The 27693-nt window shown below is 25.7% G+C and overlaps 1 protein-coding gene across 1 annotated transcript in view; it reads right to left on the bottom strand.

Moving 5' to 3' along the window:
* Nucleotides 1-18130, bottom strand: part of LOC129963043 (exosome complex exonuclease RRP44-like) — a 29263-nt gene extending 11133 nt beyond the window's left edge. Inside the window, exons 1-12 of the mRNA XM_056077055.1 lie at nt 17821-18130; nt 13647-13804; nt 12757-12947; nt 11681-11766; nt 8961-9137; nt 7525-7677; nt 6250-6366; nt 5543-5692; nt 4535-4681; nt 4251-4367; nt 3109-3210; nt 2459-2523 (exon numbers count right to left, since the gene is read on the bottom strand). Coding sequence (XP_055933030.1) covers nt 2459-2523; nt 3109-3210; nt 4251-4367; nt 4535-4681; nt 5543-5692; nt 6250-6366; nt 7525-7677; nt 8961-9137; nt 11681-11766; nt 12757-12947; nt 13647-13804; nt 17821-18039 — 1682 coding nt within the window. The 5' untranslated portion in view covers nt 18040-18130. The remainder of the gene's footprint in view (nt 1-2458; nt 2524-3108; nt 3211-4250; nt 4368-4534; nt 4682-5542; nt 5693-6249; nt 6367-7524; nt 7678-8960; nt 9138-11680; nt 11767-12756; nt 12948-13646; nt 13805-17820) is intronic.
* Nucleotides 18131-27693: the final 9563 nt, after the last annotated feature.

Genomic DNA, 27693 nt, shown 5'->3' with positions numbered 1-27693 from the left:
TTTTTTTTTTAAAATTGAAAACATATGGCACAAATAAGGAAATACTCTTTAAAATGATACATAAAATAATAATTCAGTTAGATATTATAGTAAAGTACTAGTTTTTATTTAAAAATTAGTTTTGAAAAAAGTCAAAACTGCACCAATTGTTGCCATAAATAATTAATATGAATTAAAAAAAAATTTGTTTAATAATAATCGTCTAATTCTGAAATTTCAACTAATTTCAGTTGTAAGAATACAACAAGAATAGACAAACACTCAGTCACTAAATAAAACCTGGAATACACTACGAGCATTATTTGCAATAAAATGTGATGTGGAGCTTAATGTATCTTGGCACCCATTACAGAATAATTAATATATAACATAGTCATTACTTGGGAACAAAGGATGAGGAAAGTGTGATTTATCAGCAACCTGCTACACAGCAGCCTCTTGTCAGTTTAGAAATTATTCACTGTATCATTTATCAATTCATTGCAATAAAAAAAAGATATGTTACCCATAAGAAGCCTACAAATTTTAAATCCACAAAAGAAGATTTTTGTATTTCAAACATATTGAATAACCAGTATATAATATAAATTCCTAAATTCCTAGTAGTTTTGGCAATAGAAAATTATGTGAAAGTATAAGACCATCCCACCTACACTTCCATCTTCACCCAATAAGCTTGACAATGTTCGTCCAAAAGTGAACAATAAATATGCGAAATAAATTATCTGAAATGCCCAATGTATGTATGTGTGTTTTGTATGTAATTAGTAATAATAATTAATCTCCCATCAAAATTTTCATCTGAATAATATTTTAGAAAATACTTTTTCTGAAGAGTAAGTTCTAATTAAAGAAAATAAGCATGCAATAAAGCATATGTGCATCTCTCAAAACAAAAAGAATTGAAATCGAAATCGTTGAAAGGTAATTTAAAAAAATGAACAGTGTTTCAAGCTGGGTCTGCTCTAATTACAATTTTCTTCCAGTGCTTCTAAATTCAAAGAGAGAAGTAGATTACTTTTTTTTCTTCCAAAATCAATCAAACAGTAATAAGTGCAATGGCTTTTCATAGACTATACAGCAAATCATTTGCTTGTATTGCACTTATTTATTGGTTCATTTCCTCTCTTATTTTTATGTTTTTACCACATTTTTATATATTTTTTTCTTGATCAACATATATATTTTTTGATGATGTATTTAGTGACAAAATAAGCATAGAGCATCAAAGTCTCAGAAGAGAAAGTAAGTAAATTCAATAAACAAAGAACATTTAACTTTTATAAAAAAGTTCAGAGGATGCTACAGCTCTACAATCATTGTTGTTACTGCCCACAAAATGATTAGAAACTAATAAGTTAAACTTTCAACTTACCACCCTAATTCTGATCAAGTGGCTCAGAATAAATAATAATTACAATAATAAATAATAATTTAAAAAAAGAATATGCTGTATTTCTTTACAAGAAACAAATTGGTTATGTAAAAATTATTTGATTCACTCACTGTTTGAATAATGTACAATAAATTTTATAGGAGGTTTTTTTAAACTATCTGATATACCTTATTGATTTTAAATCTGATATATCTTTCAAAATAAATTTGGTAAGTGTTTACAGATTGTTATGCATTCGACGTTTTAGAACAAATGTGTACATAAGATTTCTTTTTAAAAATTTCAGAAAAATTCCATACTAAATTATTTTATAAGATATGCCCAAATGAAAAGGAGATCTTAGCTTGTCATTAGTGGTGTTGTATTAAATCTTAGTGAGTTAATGTGATGGAAAGCATGATGGCATTCCTAGTTGCATATGCACAATTAACAATACACCTCCATATCTGGAGTATTGTTTCCCCAATTTATTTCATGACGAATTTCTTCACATCAGCACAAAGAGCAGTTATCCAACTTTTACATGAAAAAGCAGAATACTTTGCAAATTTATTGCAAGTTGAAAGAAATGTATGGAGAGCAGTGTCTTACATGACTGTAAAATTTCCAGTTAGTACTATGAGGTGGGAAACAAATATGCCATGTCCTAGGCTCATGTAGTGATCAAATGTCTTCACTTGTTTATGTAAGGCAGTATCATTGAATGACTATATATGAAACTGCTGTTGAATTGCTGTTAAGCAAAGGCACTGTGCATCACAAATCCCACAAAAAGATTGATTATAACGAAGTTTGGCACAGTGGAATCCTTTATCAGCACAAAATTTCAGCACTGAAGACATCCACTCCCTTCCTACATACTAGGATCAGTGCTTCAGTATTATTATTTATATTGTATTGTCCCACATGAAATATAATTATAATATTGTTATTTGAATTTCTTTGCATATAATTTTTATTTCCTTTTAATCTGGAGACACCATATATCTATTCTAAAGAACATAAAATTTTGTTTACGAATGTAATTAAATTATATATAAATAATGAATTCAAGCCAATTACCTCTCTTCATTTCCTCTCAGTGAACAGAGATTTGAGCTCAAGAGTTCAGGAACCATATCTATCCTCTGCAATAATGATAGTTTGAAAATGATAAATTAAGGAGGAATCAAAGTATTTTATATCACAAACTAATTGTAGAATTGCAAAAATTAATCATTTATGTGCAGAAACATAATAACTTATACACTCCTGATTAAATTTTGGAGATGAATAATAAAGTTAAAAGTCAAAAATACTGCAAGAATAAACTAAATTTAACAAGAATTTTCTAAATTTGAACAAAAATAATTTTAATTCAAAACAATATCAAAAATAATATAGCAATTAGAATTTTTTTAGAACTCATTTATGATGAACAATAAGCTCAGAATGTCTGACACGCAATATGTAATTATAATGGATTCTAAGTATTTTACTAACGTCATTGCTCAGAATTTCCATTTTAAAACAAAACAAGTTGTATTAGTCAAGGGCAGTTTCAAAATGATGATTGTATTGTTATTAAAACTTTAACTATGATTTTAATTGTGTAGTATTCTATATTGCTAATATTTAATTGCATATGTTATTTTGTTCTAACAAAATGAAAGTTAAATATAACCATTATATAATATTTAAATGATTTAAAAACACTTTTCAATATAACTTACTTTATCCACCAAGTAAACTGTAGTGCCTCGCATAGCAGCTTCATTATCAATTGCAGTTCCTGGTCTAATAAAATGTGACACATCTGCTATGTGTACTCCAACCTAAGTAAAATAATACATGTAAATAAACTATTTTTAATTAATGAAAATCAAAGAATGAAAAGCAGTTTAGAATTATCTGACAAATTTGAAAGTAGGCTTATATTATATTTATTTTTCAAATCCAGCTGTCACTTTCATAAATCATTTCAGCAGACAGAGAAAGAATTTTAATTTACATATTTCAAATTTCTATATTATTACAAGATTAAAAATCAAAGGCAAAGAGCACGTTTGGTTTAGTTTAGTTTTATTAACATTTAAATTTCAAACAATGCTAGGGCTACTTTGGGATGGACTTTATAATTCTGAATCCCAGTAAGATGACAAGGCTGACATCTGAACTGGCATTTTCCTTTCGAAATTTCCACATCACATCAGAGGGTGCATGTTTCGCCTACAATATCAGAATTAGAGTGTACCAAGTCCTCTTACACAATGGATCATTAGTGAAATTAGATTTCAAAGCAAGAGTCCTCTGGCCTCAAAGCCTAGACCTTAAAACAAGGCCATCATGATCCAGCAAAAAGTAAGCTATGCTTAATATCTTAAATTGAAAACTATGTGTAGTAAAATCAATAGGGAAAATAAAAAAATTTTAAACACACAGTGAACAATATTTTATAAAATATTTAATAAAATAAATGCTTCATGTGTTTTCCAAATTTAGTCTTTATTTATTTTAAACCAATTTTTTTATTAATTAAATTAATTTTTTTAATTAATTTTGGACCAAATTAATTATTAGAAAAAACAATTGGTATTAAATTCTACTACTCAGTTTCAATTTAAAAAAGACTATATTCTACTCCTATTTCTTATGTAAAATCCTAACTCCTAATCCTCTACTCCTAATGTAAAATCCGATTAAACTCAAAAGGAAAAAATTAAAAAAGGTGTCAACATTATAAAGAGAATTTTCATATTCTGATCCCATGTAAAGATGTCTAAATAGAATCCTGTAAACAAGTGAAGAAAGAAATGAATGCAATGAAATCATAACAAAACAAAAGAGAAGTTTGATTTTAATAATTAATACTAACCTCATAATTACCATTTTCAAGTTGTCTACAGTGTAATGCATCATCAATATCTGTACAACCAGGAGGATCCACACTGCAAATAGCAATGTGTCTTAAATCTCTTCGAACAGCAAGATCCTAAAAATGAAATAAAGAAAACTCCATTATAATTACTTTAAACTTTTCAGAAATAAAAAAATATTGAATTAAATTAAATTATATAATATTAATTGTTTCAAATATGAAAGATTCCTTTTAAATTAAAAAAAAAACTGTTTAAACAAAACAAAAAAAGTTTTTCTCACTTTTTCAGTAATAATCCAAGGTAATTCAGGAAGGCAATCAAGAACAGCTTTTGAAAATGGTTGGTGAGGTATGTCATGTTCTAAAAGCAAAACTTGATTTTCTGTATCTTTTTCTCCAACATCACCAAGGCTTTGTACAAAATGGCCCTAAAATGTCATATAAAAGCTTAAAATTGCTTTAAAAAATGAAATAATTTAACAATCAAAATTACTTTCAGGTAAACAGTTTATTATTATTATAAGTATGTATGATAATAAGCATTATTATTATTATGTATAATTTGAATTTATTATTATTATAAATTCAAATTATACATAATAACAATAATGCCATTCGGAAATAAAAAAAAGTTGAGTAAACTTTTAAAATTTATTTATTTTTTACACCAAAATGAAAAGTAAAAATGTGATCAATATAATGCCAATCAATTCAGTTATGTTTACTCCTAGAGTTCCTTAAAATTGATTTGTAGGATACTAGTTTATTTTCACAGTCCCAGCTTTTACTCGGAAATTTTCAACTTAAGATAGTATTGCCAAGGTAATGATTTTATTTGGAAATTTTCAAATAATAACCAAGATAGCAAAACTTCATTAGATAAGATGACAGGATTTTAGTAAGATGTTAGTAGGTAATTTTCAAATTATGAAAGATTATCAAACTCCATTATGTATGATGTAAAGATTTCATCAAGATATTTGTATTCTCAGGTTTACTTGCTTTTTTTCAGATTATGCAAGCTAAATTATACCTAAAATGCCAAAATGGATAATGATGGATTGCTGTTTTAGTGAGTTATCATGGATGCCATAATAATTAACAAGTATTAACTAAGGGTCTTATAGCTTTATTTCCTTGTCATTTCTTAATTTTATAAATTACCAACTGAGGAAATAAAAATGAACAAATAATCAGTTTCATGAAATCATGTAAACGGAAATATGATATATGAAATAATTTTTTAAAATATTTAAATCAGATAAAAAATAAATTTATTTTTTGCTTACTTGGGGATATCTGGAATCACGAGGCCAACTATCAATAGAAACTATTATTCTTTGGGATAACAATTTCTCTCCTTGTCGGGATTGAATTCGAATCTTTGGTATTCTTCTTTCAGCTGGAACAAACAAGTACTGGGAAGTTTGCGTTGCTTGCTAAAAATTTTTAAATCATCGTAATTATACTATATAACTTCATGGTAGATAAAGTGAAAAAAGTAATATATATACAATTAAAATAGAAACTTCATTCAAGACATAAACTACATTCAAAGTGAATACAAAGTAAATATTAAAACTTTATTCGGACATATTTTTTCAATAAAAAAGAAACATTTAAGTTATTATCATTCCAACTGACTCTTTTTTATTTTGAAAATCAAACAAATAGCATCAAACTTTAAAAAAAATAATAATAATAAACAATATATTCTTTCAAATACATATATTAAAATAGTTTTCTTCAAAATTTTTTTTACTAATAACCCAGAAAGCATGAAATAAATTAGTAGGCATCATAAATTTTAGATAATTTATTTACTATTACATATAGATCTTGAAATGCTGATAAATGTATAATATTGCAAAATATAGATTCTAAGAATAGATTAGTTTTTTTAAAGTATAAATTGGAATAATATTAATTAAAATATTTTAGTATTTATATTTTATTTTAATTCAGAAATTTTATCATTTCTATTTATTATACTTACACCTTTGATAGATGGGGGTTGAAGCATACCACAGTAAGGCCTCCAGTTTCTTTTAATGATACCAACCACAGCTCCAGATGTAACTTTCAGAGAAGATTTTTTCTTTAGAACTTTTTCCTGAAAGTCATAAAAATACCCATTTATGTGATAATTCTTTTTTTAAAAAAAACAAGTTCTTAAAGTATAAGGAGATATATACAGAAAGGGAAAGTAGAGTTATTATTTTCAAAGTTAACACTTTATATCCTTATAAAACATCTTGTATGCACACACATATACGAAAAATATTTCAACAATTTGTTTATTTAGTGCTTTTTAAGATCTCTTACAGAAACTGTTAACTAAAATATACAATAAACATTAAATTTTTATGCAGTGATTATTTGATGGTTGATTTTTTTTCAGGATACATAAAATGGAAAAAAAGTTAGTTAATTAATTGTGAGTGTGATGCATATATTCTCAGGGCTGTCTAAATGAAATCGAGCATCTTTGATAAGAGTCATTTAATTCTTCATCAAAACTGTAATTAAACATTTGGAAACCTATGATCCAACAAAGTTACTTACCTAATAAAAATTATTATAGAACAAACACACATACATAAAAAATAGCATGTTATTTAAATTAATTTTTTTTGGCAGATTTTGATTTTAAAATAGAATTTTGTAAGCTAGCTTCCGCCACCTCAAGATCATAGGCATGATTAAACTTAGCAATTGTGTCATAAACATATAAAAGTCACAAATTAACCCCATAAAAAATATTTTTAAGTAACATGTATGTTTACATAATATTTTGAAATTGTTTACAATTTACTTACCACTCTTAACATAATCAAAATAATTATAACTCTTAACATAATTAATCTTTCAACATAAACAAAATTATTATAATTAAATTCTTTTATCCAAATTTAAAATAAAATAAATACAGTATATTTCACCAATAAATTTAGCCCATTAAATAAGACAACCCTGAATATTTTGGAAATTATATAATTAGAAATAACTTCTTAGTCAAACAACATGAATAACAGCTGACTTCTCTTTAACATTTATAAGAAATAGATTTAAGAAAATTTAAATAAATCTTGATTATTAATGTTGTTTAAAAGAGGAAAATTTCTGCTAAAAAATGAATTTTCAGCAAATTTTAAGTAAAAGTTGTAGAAAATTAAATAGAAAGTTATCAATATGTAAAAGCTGTATTATTTCTCAACTACTTAAATAATACAATGAAGTAAAGTATTGAGGTTACAACTCATTAAATTACCTCATTTTCATCTTTTTCAGCATCAGGATTTTTGGTTTTGTCTTCTAAAACTAGTGAAGATGGGCATGTCCATTGCTCTTCTGGTAATATCTGAACAGCAACTGTATCACCATGGACAGCCCTATTTAAATGTTTAAGACCTTGTATAAAAACCTAAAATAAATAAATACTTTTTTATTGGATCTTACATACATGGAATAGTCCAATTTCCTCAAACCTAGCAACATTAAATAGTTTTAATTATTTTTTAATTTAAATTTTTACTATAAATCTAATTAATGTTCCACAAATATTAAATTTCCAATTAATTGCATTAGTAATTCTGAATTCAAATATTTCAGCATCAAAAGTTATTTCTGTTCAAATATTTAAAACTATAAATAAAATCATTTTTTATAATTGATAAATATATTTCAGAAATTCAAATTGCAGTATAATCTAAGCAGAGTATCATTTTACTTTAAAATGATTTCTAAATAAAATAAAATTCAGAAATGAGAAGCAAGTAATAACAACTAGTCTTTTAAATAAATCCAATTTATCATAAATCCAATTGAAAAGAATTAAGAAAAAAACGTCATAAGATTTTTTTTTAAGTAATTCTTTTTTATTTAATACTGATTTAATGATAAACATATAGTTGGAAAATGCACGGTAAAATATGTACTTTCAAAACATGTTTCCATATTATGAAATAGGTATTAAATGAAAGAAGGGGAAATCATTTAATGTTTTTATGCAATATTATAACAATTTAAATTAATCATTTATAGAACAAGAGCCTGGAGCATTAATTTCAAGAAATTGTTTTATTTCATTTAGAAATTATTGAATGTGAATATACAAGCATTTCAGAAATTTTATTCCTTTACTGCAAAATACATACCATTTAATTATTTTCAAATGAAAGAGGGAAATATTTATTTTTTTAATCTTTATACTTATGATGGGAGACTATTATCCTGTATAACTAGAACAGGAATTATTAAATTATTTTTTGAGTTTAAATAATAACAAAAAATTTTCATGTCAGGGCATCACCAAGAAATGTTGTACATATCACAAATACAATCACTGTAGTATACGATTTTGATTGCATTTTGCTGTGCATGAAAGACTGATTCATCAATTACTAAAGATACTATCTTTAGCTAATTGATTTGATAAAAATCAGTTTTTTTTTTAAACAAAGAATGACAATTAAATAAACTAACAGTAATTCAGGAGTTTCTTTCAATAAATGAAAAGTTCTTATGACATAAACCTAAGAGTGAAATAAAAATGTTTTTTATTCCTTAAAAAAAATGAAATCCAATTGAAAAATTAAGATTTAATTTTAACAATTTCATATAATTGTTTCCTACAAGAATTTCAGTTATAAAATCCTTTTAGATATAGTAGAGCCTTTAAAACAAAATATTCAAAAAAAAACCTACCGATTTTGAATCAGATTCATCATCTCCTCCCATGAACACAAAACCTTCCAGATAATTTTCTCGACTAGTCTGAAATTTCCCTTGAATTAGAGTACCAGCCTTCAGACAATCTTGGATTTTTGAAAGCTTCCAGTGTTCAGGATACAGAAATTTACTCTTACTATTGACAAATTCATGCTAAAAAAATAAATATTAATTATAACACTCAATAAAGTCAGAATTTTTATCATCATGGCTAAGATAGTTCAAGAAAAGATTAAGACCAGCTTGAATAATTAAGAAAAATCAGCAAAAGCATAAAAATAGAGCACAAATGAAGGGATGAATAAATAAACAGAACACATTATGGTTACAAATCAAAATAAATGAAGAAAATAAAATATTTTCAAATAAAGAAATGCTTCTACTTAATTTTAATTCTATGCATTGTTTCATAAATTACAGTAATCCATCAATTTGATGAACTAGATGGCAAGATTCGGTGTATGCAAAATCTAAAGTCAATTAAATTGTGAATCATATTATGACAGTGTTTAACCCTTATTGGAGGTACAGATTAAAATAATACATTTGAAATTGCACTGTATAATGTAAAATATTTTAATGATATATAATATTGGTACTAAATTCCCTACATCTGCATGCAAAAAGGGAGAAAAAAAAACCTCAAGAATTATTGACTTCATTACATTTATACTGATTTGAAATTACAAAATTTCTGAAAAATATTGTCCATTAAATGAAGAATTCATTGCACGTTTATTTAATACTAGTCATCTTTACTGACCATTAGCTTGGCAATAGATATTAGTTAGATTTAATTTCAGTTAAAATCATGTAGGTAAAACTTTATGCCCATATTCTGTTCATTGTGCATATAAACATTTTTAATTGAGACCAATTCTGCAACATCAAAGTGCTATTATGCCCGGTTCTTTTAAATTTAAAAGCATTATAACCACTTTTTTATTCATTCTCTAAACTGTTTAAATATTAAACAGAATCCTTCTTTAGTTTTCAACAGAGGAAGTAAATCATGCAGTTAGATATCAGATGAAACAATTAAAACAATTTTGGTTTCATTCATAACAATGAAAACATTTTTGTTGAATATACTTTAAAATATGTTTAAAAGTTAATTAAACCTAGATTAAAGAATTTTAACATAACTAAAGTGACATCGTTAGAAAGATAATTGTTTGAACTTTAAAACAGTGCAAAAATCATTTTTGTGTGGGAAAATTTTCAGAGGTTATCGAGATAAAACATCAAAAACTTATTTTTTAATCAATTAAAATTTTAAAAAATAACAAAGGCATACACATTTCCATCTTCCAAAGTATATCTAGGCCAAATTTGGTATCTTTAAGTGAAATGTTCTGACCCGTAGAGGGGATCACACATACTCATTCATACTTATTATAAGTAAAAATTTTATCAAATTTTTGATGGTATATTTTTTATTGATGTTTATGATTTAAATTCATAATTTCTAATAACGATGGAAGTTGTATTGATTTCAGTCTGTTGGCATCTATATATTATACTGGGCAAATGAATAAAAACATAAGAAAAAAATATAGTTTATGCTGCCAAATTTAGCACAACCATATTTTGTACACTCAAAATGAATAGCTGGGAAATGTTTTTTCAAAAATATATTATTAATTAATTAAAAACATTTTGACATTTTTTTCGTGACAACAATAAGTACAATAACTACACATTCTTCAGAAAATAATTTTTCCAATGATATAGAAAATATTGAAACAAATTTAAATAAATTTATTCAAGTAAAAAATAATGCAATTCATATTTTTAATTAGATTATTTGATAATTGTATTTTAACAAAGAATTTAAAGTAAAATTTAAAATTTTAGGAACAAAGCATAAACATTCTAATTTATTAAAATTAATTCCCTAAACAACAAAACAAAGGAACATTAACCAGAGTTAATCCACAATAAATAATGAGTGACTTCAGACACATTGAGTAAATTTTTCTAAATGGAAATTAAGTCATAGAAATTCCATTTATAAAACATTTGATGTCACAGAGATATAAAAAGTTTCTAGAAATCATTGATATTCTTCTAAAAATATAGAGCATATTATTCTTTAGAAATATGTAACTGAAAAATCATTTATATCTTTGAAGGTTCAACAAATGCATGTTAGAATATCATCTATAATAAAGGAAAAATTGTCTGTTTTTTAATACCATTAAGATTATTTAGCAGAAAGAATATATAGAATTTTAAAAAGCCTCATGTTAAAAGTAGCAGTAGGAAAAAATGATTAAGATAACATTCTAAGAAAAAAGAGGGAGGAAGGAGTATAAAAAAATGCTTCTGCATGCAACATTGCATTTTTTTTATTATTATTATTAAAATGAATATATAAATAATAAGCAAATAGATAAATAAATTTCCTTTCAATGGATTAAACAAAAATTGTATGATCAATAGAATTTTGAAATCAGTATTTCAGTTGAATAGGACATGATAGTATTATTTAAAGATTAATAATTTTCATGTCATTTCTAAGCTGTCATATTTCTTTAAAGTTAAAAACATATTTGAAGCATATGAGGTGCATTGATCCCTTTGATTTTCAATTGTGCTTTAACTTAATACATTTAAGTATTAATTTATTGAAATATTATAAAATAATGTTTAAAACAATTTAATACATTTAATATTCATCAATATTTACTTACCCCATCATTTTTAGCATGCATATTAACATTTGCTAATTTGTCAATAAGAGATGGAAACTGAGTCATACCCTGCACATATTCTGCAACTAAAAAAATACATTAGTGCAGAATACATTCTTATAAAAATGCAATCTTTATAAATCAACGATGAATTCAAATCAGAGTGTAAAAGTAAAATCAAAGCATGAGCATTTTCTATTTCAAAGTTTATGTAAATAATTTTTTTCTATGAAAATTAAATGATGAAGAGTACATGCCCCAGTTACCTTATGGATTAAAATTATTTTGGTTACATTTTGTTTGATTTGATGCAGAAGCATTTTTATTTGAAATTGTCTCATGAAAAGTTGCATATATACCTTAAAGGCTTTAAATTCAATCATATGATGAAAATAGCAAATATTCAAATCAGAGAATCAAAGTTTAATACTTTTAGGAACTCCTTAAAATATAAGATAAGTCCTTTCATCTTTACATTTTAACTGGTAATATATACTATGGCTGAGCTACACTTCTTTTTTAAACAATAAATTCACAGCTTTATTTTTTCATTTATAGTAAACTTGCTTTTGTTACTATTTTAAATCACATTCAATATATACAATATAGTATGAATTATCACATAAAACAGTAAAATGACTAAAAAAAATTCTGAAAATGTATTATTTTTTCAAAAGGAGCATTTAAAATAAGGTAACTAAAATTAAATAACTAAAACTTATATGTAATAATTGACTTAAAAATCTGGTACAATCCTGATATCAAATATGCAAAGTCTTTACCAATCATTATGTGTTAAATCTAATATCAAATTTGAAATGAACATGATTTTACCCCTAAGTTTGAAAAATTTCAAGAAATCCTTCAAAATAATTACGATTTGAGAGCAAAATTATATTTTTTTAAGATTCTCTCTTACACACTCTAATGAGAATAAATCAATTAATGAGTAATATATGTATATACAATAATAAAATTTAATATGGAATATTTTAATAATATGCAATAGTAAATTAATAACTATAATGAATCAGCAATTTGAATCAACTATTTATGCATAACAAAACAATACTTACATGTGTATACAGTCAAGCCTTCTTCTTCAGCTTTTTTAGAGTTTTCTTTGTCATTAGTTAGCAATACTACATCAATATCAGAGCCATTAGATAATTTTAAATGTTCTCGATACCATTTAACAGCATTGCGAATTGCTCGATCATTTCTATCATTAGATGATTCACCAGGCTTTCTCTCAGTATAAGTATGTCTAAAAGAAGAAAACAAAAACGAAACATTAATATGAAAAGAAGAAGCATTAGAATAGGCATCATTCATTCAAAAGTTCCTTCTATAATCAGAGACAGCTTAAATTAACAATATGATAAAAATCATTAAGCCTTGCAAAAAATCTTGAATACAGTTCTAACACGTATAAAAATAATTGATATTTTTTAACAGGATTTCTGTGCCATAAAAAATTCTTTAATTAAAATAAAAGTTACTTAATGTTAAAAAGTACTTACTGCTATCTATAGCACTCAAATTACATCATTCTCTAGTAATTAAGCTGCATGTAACTATCTACAAACTTAGAATAAGACCAGTTTTCACTTATAATTTAATCTAATTCTTGTTTATGCAAATTCAATCTGATCTCAATTTTTTTTTTTTTTTGAATTATGAAAGCAAATAACCATTAAAAATATTTGAAATCCTCAAAGAAATGATATATTTAATTTTTGAATAGGGATTTTAAAACAAAAATCTTTACATTTCTAAATAAGATGAATAATATGCCTGTTTGAGCAATGGCATTATATAAAAATAACAAGATTCTTTCACCAAATAAAAATAAATGTTTGTTTATTAAACAAAATAAAAATACTTGAAAGAAGGTTAGAATCATAATAAAAACTATGTAAAGCCTAAAAGAACTGATGAGAAATACGATATTAGCAAGTCTTACCTATGATGTTCATTAGTAAAAGCATAAAAATGACGATCTGCATTTGATAATACCTCTCTAACTCGATTATATGCTGGTGAATGACGATGCCTCAATTCCTCTAGAACTGTTTGCAGTATAATTACATTTTTAAAAGCAGATTCACCAAGAACATCAAACTATAAAGTTGAAAAAGAATAATTTAAGGAAAACATTAGAAATTAACTATAAAATAAACGACATTCAACAGTAAAAAAATATAAAAAATGGTATGTTAATTGCTATGAAGGAATGACAACTTTTATTAAAATTCAAACTATCTTCCTTAAAATTTTACCAATATATATATAATTATGTTTATTAATTAAGCAGGATGAAGAAATTAAAAATATCAAAATACATTTTTACAGTTAAGATTATTTTTTTAATAAAAAATTTATAATAAAGGATATAAAGGATTATATACCACACTGTTTATGTTGAAGATCAAGATCAAACCTATATCAGCTGTACAATGCTGACAAACTTCAAGCCAAGATATGTTTAAAATATTAAATTAAAACTTGCATCTGATATGAAATCTTCTGACTAATAAAAATAAGAATCTTTCATTTGATTCTCTTTTATCAATGAAAATTGTAAATATCATACTTTTCATATAAACAAAATTTAGGAGGTGGGAACAGAAAATAACAGATAATTTTTTAAAAATATATGCAAATACTGCTTTTCATATTAAGAAAAAAAAAAAAAAAGAATAAGTATTTAATTTCCAATAATTTAAACAGGGTGAAAAATGAAAAGGTATATAAGTCATGAAGAGATTTACTTTTTATATCTTAAGATGTTAATTTACATATGTTTGATTAAAAGAAAAAAAAATTGTAAAGTAAGTAAAAATTGTACTAAGATTAAAATAAACAAAAAGATGATTTTGGAATCATAGATTAATAAATCACAAGATTAATTTGTTTTGATTTGAAAAAATCCTATTTATTACTATAATGAGTATCTTAATGTTTAACTACTACATATGCTAACACTTACTTTATTATATAAAGCCACTGTGAAAGAAAATAATAAAATAAGGGACCAATCTCTGCAAAAATATTCTTCATTTATCTATTTTTAAAATGATATACCATTAAGCTTTTAATACAGTTCTTTTTAACAAAGAGATTAAATTTTAAATCTAGCAGATTAGCTTATAATTCAAAAAATTATTATTAGTTATTATTTGTTACTAATGTTTTCAATGAAATTTAAAAAATATAAAATATTACACTTAATTTGTTGGGAGAATGAAAAAATAAAATCCAATCAAGGAATAAATACATATTGTGCTATACATATACATATTAATAAATATAATTAAAGCCATATTAGGCATTAAATATCAAAATTGCTTGCTAATAGGTTCTTTTATAAATAAATTGAATATGTTTGTCAGTGGTATGGAGTCAATATTTGTTTATGCGATTTTATTATTTGTAATTTTTGTTTTTAGTTAATTATTTTATTTGTATTTTTTATTCTTTGTATACTTATTCATACTGTAAAAATTAGTACTGAACATAGATGGTGCAACATGCTCCAAACCATTTGTATGTTTGGAATGTGAGGGAAGTGCACTTATGCTTTTTTATTGTAAACACTTCAACTTGAGAGTTGGTGTGAAACAGGTGCAAGCAGGCATCACTCGCTCTTTTGTTAGCGGCAAAAAGAATTATTCTTTCTCTCTTTATTAGCGGCAATCTCTACTTTTATATATATATTATGTGTTTCCTTATATATGTGTGATCATCATCCATGTGTGTTGTTATATGTGTGTGTGTGCAAAAATAAATAAGAAAAAGGCAAGAAAGCGCCTTTCCTTGGATTAAATACACACACCCAGCTACAATACTGACTTATGACATGTGACTAATACACAAGTACCAGAAAACACTATAGCTTCTAGTTTTCAACTACGCAACAACTCAGGTAGTTAAATATTACATAATATTATTAAAATGGACTTTTTTGTAAAAAAAACTTTTTTGTTGTTGTTGTTGATAAAACTGATATGAATAATTACATGCTGATGGCATCTAAACTAGTAGAAAAGTTTTAAAAACTCAATGATAGGCATAGTGTCAAGATTCTTTTTCATTGAAAGTTCCCAGGTAAATTGATGGCATAATTTTTACTGTAACTAAAGAAAACTATAAAAAAATTAAAAGTAATTGCAAGAGATTGTTAATGAAATAAATGTACAAGAAAAAGTTCTAATTTGGGTTTTTTTAATTAACAGCCATTTGCTGAAAATCTAGAACTAAAGAAAGGAAAATTAACATTAGTTCCTAGAATGAAGTCCTATCAAAGTTTTCGTCTTCTTTTGTGACATAAAAAAAAAATTAAATATTAGAAAACCTGAATTCAGTTTATAATTGTATTGCCTGCCTGTGAAAGCTAATCTGTTATCTGATATAAGACATTTTTCCATGTTAATCTTTGCTAGTTAGCAACAATAATTTAAAGTTGTATCATCTGGTCTAGGTGATATAGGTTACCACACTTCATCGATTAATAATTAAATCCCAAAATAATATAGTAAGCTAGGCAATACATACAAGATTATTGTTTATTAGGAAGCCCAATACAACTAATTCTTATAAAAATAAACCTAATGCCAGAAAATAATCATGAAATATTGGTATTCAATCAACAAATCAAAAACAACTACTCCAAAAAATACACTGCAGGTCAATTTAAATTATCTATAGGAATATCTATAGCTGTAGAGAAATGTTTATATTGTTAGTTATTTGTTTCTTGATATTAAATATATGCAAAATTTTATACATTATACCATGCATATTTAAACAGCAACTAATACACAGAAACATTTTCTCTGTCAAATACTTTGATTTTTTGCATTATATATATAATTTAAAGATATTGTATGATTTCATATACGACATGTTGAAATTCTCTGCGAAACAATTGTTTATCTTTCATGATAGGTTGTTCAGTAAATAATTTCTATTTGCTATTTTTCAGAAATTCAAAACACAAGATTTAAGCTGATATTAATCCCATAACAATTTTTATGCTGGAACAATATGAATTCTCAACTGTTGTCAAAATGTAGAAAGAGCTTAAGACAACTAGAATAATCAGGATTTGGGAAGATAAATTTTCTGTTTAAAGAATAAGCAATCTGTAAATACAGCATTCTAAAAGAATTGTTGGATTTCTTAATCAATTGTTGGTCCCAACTAATTGATTAGAGATATCCCAATAATGAAAGGTAACTTGGAATGAGTGTAATTTAATAATGAGCAATGCAGTAGGTAAAAGATTTACCACAATTTCTTCTTCTCAAATATAATTCATACAACAACTTGCTCATATTGCTATAGAATTATTAAAGATTGAAAAAAAGTTATTAAACTTTTAAAACTGAGATACTTTAATGTCATGGTATGAAAGTGTTTGAAGACGTAAGAAATATTCAAAGATGTACAAAATATGAAACTGTAGAAAATACCTGATTAAAATTTAGTGAAATTTTACTAATCTGGATAACAGTAGCATACAGATGTAGACAAAAATATGATACCGAGACAAAACTAAAAGAAAATAGAAATCTTTGGGAAAGAAAATAATAAAAGAAATACTACAAAAGTAAAGGGGGGGGGTGACATTCATAACATATATTCTTCCTTTTTTTTTTTCAGTTTAAGAAGGGAAATACAATAGGACATCAAATAATCTGACATAGCTGTGAGCACTTTCTTTTCCATGGTTTGAGCTCATTAACATCACATAACATGACTAAGAACAAGGATATGCAAATTTTTATAGAAACTGAAATAGTTATTACAGAAAAAGAATTATAAGTAACATCATGCTAAAATATCAAAATGACTTTCAGTATTCTTGTTTGAAATGAGATGTGTATTTAAAAAGGGTTAAAAAAATTCTTGAAATATTAGTATTTTTTTATATATTTCATCATGTTGAATTTAATTGCAAATTCAATAGACAAAGGGAAAATACATACGGCAAATATCACGTCAATGAATTTCACCAAATACAAAAACAGTTTTGATGATAACAGATGAATAAAGATGTAGAATATTTATTCTGACAGATATGCAATTTAATAATAAATGATTAGTAAATTTTGATTAAAATGTGAAATACTTACTTGATGAATGACAACGTTAGTATCAGGAATTATATAATGAGGTTTTTTACACAAATTACTACAACTAATGGGGAATGCTTCTAAACATGTGCTTGTTTCTGGGCATTCAGAACATACAGCTGAGCCACACAGAATATCATCTCGTAAATAGTGTTCTCTCACAGTTTTTACGATGGATCCCTTTTTGGTTTTTTTCACAAATACCTTAGAAGTAAGCATGGTTCTAAAATAATAGCTATAATTTCATACAAAAACTACATTAAAAATTTTTATGCGCGGTGTGCAATCGTCTTGTTTTGTTTACAAAAAAACCGCACATGCGTTAGCGATGGTTTACAGTTAATGTCAAAAAGTTACAGTTGTAATTTCTTTAAACATTGGGCATTCCATAAAAATGTCCACGGATGCACTAAAAAAAAAGTCGATAAACATGAGGGGTTTTTTTATTGGAAATTTTAAGAAATCAATCCAGAACTCTGAAAATTATAACTGAAAAATACATATGTTTTATAAGCATTCATTCGCTAATATTCGCCTGTATAAGTCTCATATCAGAGTGTTTCGTGCTTTTCTTCTAAAAGGGAATACTTGAATTTACTTTTTTTTTTTAATACTGCCTTTCTTCGCAATGTTCTATTCCTAATCAGATATTTTATATTACTTTTATTTAACATATTATTATTTTTAATGTTTACATTTTCTTCAAATTTTAAAATTTAAAGTGAATGCAAAAAAGGTGTTTTATTCACAGCACATTTTACTATTACTTTAAATTTTTTTTCCAGATTTTTCTATTTTTAATTTTTTTAAAGTTCATTCCAGATAAATCATCTTTTTAGGGATTTTTTTTTTTTTTTGTGGAAAAAATTTGGGGAAGGGGAACGCGCTTGAAATCTAAATTTTTCCTAAAAAAAGGCAAATTGATATGACTCTACATCCTCCCTGTGTCTGAAAAAAGCAAATAAGTGCAAATTGATATTAATTCAACTTATAATAAGTTGGAAAATTTTATTTAAAAGGTTTCGAATTTCGGTGAATTGATGCATAATTTCAAATAAGTGCAAATTGATATTAATTCAACCTATAATAAGTTGGAAAATTTTATTTAAAAGGTTTCGAATTTCGGTGAATTGATGCGTAATTTAATATACATTAAAAATTTTATATGGGAAGAATATGGAATGACTTTAATCGCATTTTATATTACTTTCCATATTTTATTCTTTGTCAGTAATTTGTATAAACTGCAACCGTTGGAATGGTATAGTTGATATAAAAAAGACTATTCGTAAAGAGTAGAACGTGAATTAAACTTAAAATATTCCGTAGAAAGTAGATCAACAAATTGCTTCAATAAAAGTATCCCATGAGTTATTTGCGATACATCAGCTAAAAAGTAGAAAAGATTAGGATAATTTGCTATAAATACTTTTTTAAGCATTACAAACAATATGAAGCATCATTTATTTAAAGGAAAGCGCCAATTTTATACTTAAAATTTAGCTATTGAAATTTTCCGAAATATTTCTATGCAGTGTATTAATTTCTAGAAATTAAATTCTCAAGTTTTTGAAAATTGAGACAATGCAAATCTTAATAACAAGTTTATTCTAACATTTCATGGTAATCGAAAAATATTTATATTATAATCAGAAATCTTTAAATTTTAAACTCTTTTAAAGGCCCTGATATTTATCTTTTAAAGAATATGTTAATAGTTAATACTGGAATGTCAAAAATAAAAAAAAATAAAAAAAAATACTTGTCAGACTTTGTAAAAATTTTACAAGCCTTATTTTTCCACTTTTAATAAAATTGCCGTGATATATATATATTTTTTAAGTTTCTTGTTTTGACTCTTATTTTGTGTAAATTAAAATGCGAAATGATAGACAATTTTTTTCCCATAGAAAACCGCTGAAAAGAATTCTAAAAAATTTTATAAATCAGAAAATATTCAACCGAATGATATAAAATTTCGCAGGAAGCAATAAAACCCCATTTCCTTTGAACTGTGCAATTTAATTGTTTTAATTTAAGAATAACGGAGTTAAAATTACGGTGGGCTAATTGAGAATTTTGCATCACTACTTTTAGAATCAAGCGAATTTAATATAGCTTTTAGCTTTAAATAAAAACAGAATAAAAGAAAATTTATGTTTTATTTCTTGTTTATGAAGAAAAAGTATTGTAATCGTCAAAACATTTGATTTGAAGATTTTGATGAATCTTCAAAGCTATATTAATGTTTCTGGAATTATGTATGTCTGCCACTGTGTCCGTGAAATGATAACCTAAATCTGCTTTGAGTTAGACTTATGAAATTTGGCATATGGTCTTCACATTAAAATTGCAGGTTTCTATCATATTTTAAACGAAATCCTTGATAAGCAAGAATGTCTGTTGTCCATTTGATTGCAAGTGAACTACAGAATTTAAGGAGGTAGATAAAATTTAGTATACAGTTTTTGCGCTTAAAATGTAGCCCCAAGTTACATTTTGAAAAATTATTAGTCAATGAATTGATCGTCTATCAGATTTTATATTCGCATGCTCGTAAACTTGTTATTTCAAAAACACCCTGATTTAGATTAATTAAGTATGTGATCATTTTATTAAAATTATTGTTCCACGTCAAATTTTGGTTCAAATTGATCGATAAAAAGATGTCCAAAATGCACAAGGTTATTTTTTAAACTACAAAACACAAATTTACTCAAATGCAGGTAATAAAATAGAAAATAAAAATAGGAATGTCCGTAGGTAGAAAATAAAAAATAGGAATGTCCGTGGAACTCACGATCTTGCCCAAGGTCCACAATTTGTGAAGGAGAATGGAATGAAACCTTCATTAGGAAGTAGATAAGAAAGTTTCGGAGATATTACTTCCTTCTCTAGAAATACATCTTTTTTTCAAAAGTATTTCTGCAATCTTTGCGACTAAGGCATTAATTAAAAATGTTCATCAACTGTTAAACATACATTTATAAAATATTTTCCGTTCTAATATTGATTGCATTTTATGTAAAAAATAGCTTGAATACGACTGGCTCTAGAAAGAAATAGCTTCGGAGATTTGTAATTATTATTATTTATTGAACTTCATTTATCTGCTGTTAAAAGGGAACTCTAAGAAATTTATTTATTATTTGTATTTTCGATAAAATTACTTTTAAAGTGATATATACTATTACTCCATTATTAAATTGGAAAAAGGTCGTTAAGAGCCACTTGATATTTTTTTTCTATTTTTTTCCCTAAAAGAAAGCAGTAGTAGTTATAGAATTTAGAATACTTTGGGGTTAATTTTCGAATTACACAATAAAACCATTTTTTTAAAATGGTGATTACATCTGAGGTAAAAATTTGGTCAGATTAAAAAACATAAAACGTATATATATATATATATATATATATTTGTACATTTTTTTTAAGGAAAGTGAATTTCAAAATTCATACAGAAAAATTACAGATCTAGTTAAATTATTGTAACAATGAAAGAAAAAGTCAGGTTTAAGCTATAGAAAGGATGACGGAGTAATTCCTATTGTATCTAAATTTGAATTTTATAAACTGCTAGCTGCCTAGACCAGTTTGCGATCAGTTTGATATTGGTTGTATTCAATTTAAATAAAATAATTCCATTATTCCGTCAAATTGTCAGATATTAAAGCTGTATTATTTTAATAATCTTATGTCTGTTCATGGTGTATATGAACTATTTAATAGAGTTAAGTATTATGAGATCACACTGATGTAAAAATTTAGGTGACAGTTTCATTTACCTTCTAACTTCCGACATTTAATACGGCACTCCACCCCAACACCGTGCACGAAGCACATCGTTGGCTCTAACTTCCGACAAATTGTAACTTCACTTCTTTATCCTTATATAAATTACATAAGCTTTTCTTAGAATCTTTCTTTCTTAGCCTTTATTAATAGAAGAAAGTCAAGCCATTAAATATTTGATGAAAAAATGAAAACGATTTGATTATCATATATAATGAAATTATTGTTGCGAAATATACTTAAAAAATGTTTTGAAAATCTAATTAAATCTATACAAAATATTTTGAGGTGACTAAATTCACACCTCTGAAAAGACTTTTTTATGGGGGGGGGGGTTAAACTGTGTAAAAGTCGTTCTTGTAATTGATAATTTTAGGGAATAATTGAGAAAAAAACTAAATCTAGCTTAATTTTTTATTAATTAAAATTCTAGTTAAAAGTCTAAAAAATTTTTCACTCCAAAGTACACATTCCTACCTTCCAAAGTGTATATATGCATATATAATTTTGCAGAAGCACAGCCGAAAAGAAGAAACTTTTGGAATGAATTAAAATTTATTTTACACGGGAAGTCTAATTTGTACAGGGGATAATTGTTAAGACTACGCATTTGCCTATATCGCTACACAAAAGCAAAAGAGACAGAAATTTTTTTCGTCAGTGATTTTAGTATAAGACTCTGATAGAGATTTCTTACGCACGTATCGATTTGAGAAAGGAAATCTTAGGTACTTAGAAAGAAACGCGTGGGTGTCAGGCATTTTTATCCCTCCGCTCGTGGCGTGGGAAACTAAAGAATCAGCAATTTTAAAGGTGTGTTTGAAAAAATTTTAAAAAAAGTGGATCAGGAAATAAGAGAATATTTTTGAATGAAATAACATGGGCAATTTAAGATGTAAATTAGGAAATCTATTCATATATATATATATATATATATATATATATTTAATTTAATCCTAATTAATTTCCTAAATATTTAGCCTAATTCAGCAAATGCTAAAGTCATTCTAAAATATTCTCTTATTTCCTGATCCCATTCCACTTTTTCTTTTTAATTAATTCAACTGAAGCTTTATAAAAATGATTGAGTCAGTGCTTCCCACGTGCCGAGTGAAGGGATAAAGAATCGCTGATGTAAACAGATTCTTCTAAATGATCCTTCTGTTTCTCTCATGAAGGTCGACACGTTTGAGAAATTAGAAACGACACGTGTCAGAAATCTAATGTTTTATAAGATCAGGGATAAATTGTCCAGTTTGCCTTCATTTTTCTTCTTTTCGCTCTGTGTCGTTCTGTGTTGTGTGTGTGTGTGTGTTCGTCGCTCCTGCTTGTACATAATGCGTGCTTCTTCGGGATGAAATAAAACGGCGTAAAAAAAAATCGAAAGTTTCTTCAATGTCTTCGAAACTGTCATCTGATTAGAAAATAAGAATATATGATTTTAGTCATTATTAATGTCTAAAATTTTGCAAATGAAGCCATGGAAGTCAGAATAAGGAAATGGATTAGTCAGATAATGTAATAATTTAAAAATTCCGTCTGATATGTGTATAAGATAATTATGCAGCAATGTAAGACTACAAATACTGGTAGTCCAAGGAATTTCCAATAAATATTTCAGAATTAGCATCTCATTTTATTATTCTTTAGCATGACGATGGTTGAGAATAGTCAATAAATTGAAATTTTTCAATTAATAGTGTAGAGATTAAAATAAGTATTCATTTTTATGAATAAAATCTAGTATTATATGGATGACAAAATCTGCATTTATAACTAAAATATTTTGAAATAAAAACTTATTTGGGAGTTTTGTAATTATAAATTCTCACTGCATAGATAGCAAATAAAGAGAATTTTTTTAACAGTTTAAATTAATAGAAAATACTATTTAGCTTACTTAATGTATAATAATAACAGAAATAATCGTCTGCTAAAGATCTTTTTGCGGAGCATCCAGCATAAAATGTGGATGTGTAAGCATCAACAGCGCAATCGAATACTCTTACCAACTCAAAAAAAAAAAAAAAAAAAAATTGTTTTATCGAAATTTAATAGAAGTAGCAATAATCTTAAGAATCTAAATTTCTCAGCCAAAATTTTTGTTTCATTATTTTTTTATGTAAAATCTTCTTTAAAAATGTATAATTCTTCAGATAAATATTTTGAAAACAATCCAAACAATTTCGTTTAAGATAAGAAGAAAAATACACACGCACACAAACAAACAAACGAAAAGAAAACATGGCGCAGTACATGCGATTAAGAAAAAAACATTAACGCATATAATGTTTTAAACATTGTCTGAAATATTGTTATTTGAAATTACATTTCCACACAAAGTAACAAAAACTACTTTGAAATCAACACATTACGAAGTAGTTAAATTTGTGTTTAAACTCTAATTATCCCAATGAGATTCATGATTAGAACTTGTTAGTTTATTTAATAATCAACGAAAATTGAAAAGAACAGCAATAAATAAATTTTAAGACAAATCAAAACAAATGATATTTATATTGGTTTGGTATTATAAGGACGTACCAAAGTAGAAAATCAGTTCTTAAGTTTAAGCTTAACACAAGTCAATCAAAATGAATCAATGTCGTGATGAAATTATATAAGCTTTTAATCTAGATTGATTCCTCATTTTTTAATTAATAATTGCATTCTAATGTGCCTACAATATTTGTTGCATGTTTTATTTAATTAAGAACAAATATATGAATTTCAATGAAAAAATATCAAAATTAAATACGGAGAGTGGAAAATATTGTCAATTAATAACTGAATTTGCTGTATTTTTACAAAAAATTCAATTTTTTAATAATATAGTATCAGTTTTAATTATCTTTTATTTCCATTGTTGCTTTATGCATTAGACATTCATCTGCATGATTCCAAAAATCTTGTTCTATTTAGGATTGAAGAATATTTACTTAAAAATCATTTCAGTTTAAATTATAATAGCTGATAAATAAAATTATCTTTGTTCTTATTTAGACGAATTATTTTCATTGCGCAATTTTCAAATGAATTCATATTAATTATTTCGTTTTTAAATTTTCTATTAATTAATTCTTGTATTTAAAACACGGGAAAGCATTTATTAGATCTGGATCAGGATGATTGGACTTATATGTTGTATCATACAAATCAAACATGAAACGAATAGTAATGAAATGCATATTCATTGTTTTGTGTTACTTCAAATCTGAATTGGAATTTCAATGCTCGAGGAAAAAAAATGGAAAGGAAGAAATACATTTTCTTATGAATCCAAAGTTAATTAAAGTTTTTGCTTTTATCTTAGAAGTTTGTTTTCTGAAAATTATTAAAACATGTAATGAAATAAATTGAGAAAAGTTCCACATATTTCGTATTGATTCAAAATTTCTTTTATCGGAATAACACTATTATCACTGAATAATATTCTCTTTTAAGATTAAGTGAATATATACATATATTATATAAAAGTTAAATATATATACGTATATTTAAAAGTTTATGCTATAACGATGCAGGTTTTTCTTAAACAGTATGAGTCTTTTTCTTTTTAATTTCATTCCTTTTCGTAGCGAAGAGAAATTGCTATACGTGTATGATTGTATTTTTAATGAATAATAGTAAATTAGTTCAAATTTTTATTCAGTTTCTGATTTTAAACAAAATTATATTACAGTATCCTGAATGTCTTTAAAACATCAAAATATTGTAGTTAGAGACAAAACAAATTTTAGAAGAAAAAAAAATCTTGAGTTTTTAAAATACTAATACGATTAATTACTTTAGTTAAAATTCATAAATCAATACATAAATTATATCAAAATTTATTTTTTTAACACGGAACCTGTTTGCTGTTTTAAAATGACATTTCAAACTCTTGTGTAAAGAAATGCATATAGGAAGTAAGTTGCTATTGTTTGTTGTAATAATATATGGAAAAATGGTACATATTTAATATATTTGCGATTTCTTGATTATAACCACAATTTTTTTTCTGTAGCTTAACTATTAATTCGTAAATGCATTAAAATGATTCGACAATTTCGTTGATTTTAGTATCAGAAATAGTGTTTCAAAATGCACAGAAAAATATTTCTATTACAACTTGCCCCAGTTATGGGTCAATTTTAATTTCTAATTTTCATTATTGTTATAGCTTTTAATTAAGTGAATCTCTGTTGGACTCTTAAAGAGCTGATCTTTGAAAGTGCATGTTAACATAACAGTCTAACTGCATAAATCAAATACAAATCAAGATAAATCTTGCAAGTTGTGATATATATGTTAAATTCACCCAATCACTAAAAACTACTGTGAAGCGTGCGTATTACAATTAGCCTTGGCACCCATACTTATTAAAAAGCATATCTAAACTGCAATCTTTTACATAGAAAGTTTACAAATAATTTACTAGTTCAATTATTTGTAAAGAAGTTTGTTATCACATTTCTTTGAAATTTTAACTTTCCCGTTATTTTTTTTTAATTCTTTCTTTCTTACGCTTTATTAATTTTATTTTGTTTATTTATTGTGAAAAACTGTAGAATGAGAAGTGTATGAAGTTCTGCGTCTTGTAATCGTTTATTAGAACTTAAACCGATAAAAGATTTTTAAAAAAATGTATTCAAATACACTTATTAATTATAAGCAGAAATTAAAATCTATAATAAAGAAAACTAACACAATGGTAAAATAATCAAAATAAATAAACTGAATGTGCGTGACTTTGAGTCTGTTTAACTTAACTCATGTTATTTTAATTTAATGTTCTTTTAAGAACAGAAATTCATTGTTATCCAAAAATAAACAATGACTCGAGGTTGATTGAACGTCAAAAGCCAACCGGTGTCATAAAAATAAAGAAACAAATACACCTTTGTAATTTATTTAACCACGATTGTATTTGCGTAATACTGAATAAACACAAATTCCGTTTATTCAACAACTTCCTCAGCATAAGATGGTGATTATTAGGTGAATGGTGTTTCCCATCACTACGATATTCGAGTTCGAAGAATTCGTATTCAAAATTCGTCTAGGTCACGTGTTGCCACTACGAGGGAAATATCAAACAAGTTTATCCTCTGGTAATATTCAACGGGCTTTTATCGAACCCAAGATCGTGACAATTCGGATATGAATGTCAGGGTTTTTCTCGTATTTTAGTGAGGATTTCTGCCGTCCAGTGATATAATTTTATTGAGAGAATACGATTGCCACTCTGTCGGCAATTCAAGTGTAAAGGCATCTTTGAATAATTAAAAGATATGCAACATGGGAACTGAAATGCTTCATTTCTTATTACAAGTATGAGAAACAATGGAATGAACAATCAAAGAATTACGTTATGATAACTAGGCACAGGAAATAATGTTTATTGTTTATTCTCTTAAAACATCTGTACGAAATTTCTTTCAACAACAATCATTTTTGATATCAAAATGAAAATAAAGATGTCAAATAGATAATAATTCTTTCAAAACATAAATTATTGCTATTTCACATTTTATTATTATGATTTTCTTTGTTGATAGAAAAAGTCTTCTTTGTTATTCATCTTGCATTTATCCCATTTTTCAGTACTCGCAGAAATAAATAAAAAAAAAAAAATCATGTAAATATGAGAAGTAGCAATTACAAAACAGAACGCTACTTTTTAAATTTTATTTCGTGAGAATATTCCTCTCATCGGTCACTAATTTCCCAGAGAACTTCGAATATCTTAAATTAAGAATACAGCAATTGAAATTCGCTTTCTTTTTTCAGAAAGAATCGTTTTGTCATATTTCAGTATAATTGTTTTTACATTTACAGTTTCAAGTTAGAGTGGATGTTCAGAAATATTTTGATTGTACTTAAAAAAAAGACCGTATGACAATTTAAACATGAATTTTCAGCATTTTATATAATTTGAACTAAACATACGATGTTATAAAATTCTTACGAGTAGAGTTTCTATACAATAGTTTTTCTTGTATGGAAATATCTGTAATTAAAATGAATGATTAGAATGAAACCAAATTTCATCTGCAAACTATGGAGGATATAGGGAAACAAATCCTACAAGAAGAGGAG

The sequence above is a fragment of the Argiope bruennichi genome, chromosome 3 (genome assembly GCF_947563725.1).
Source record: "Argiope bruennichi chromosome 3, qqArgBrue1.1, whole genome shotgun sequence".
In the NCBI taxonomy this organism is placed as follows: domain Eukaryota; kingdom Metazoa; phylum Arthropoda; class Arachnida; order Araneae; family Araneidae; genus Argiope; species Argiope bruennichi.
The sequence above is the reverse complement of the archived record's forward strand: the minus strand, read 5'-3'. Positions and strand labels throughout refer to the sequence as shown.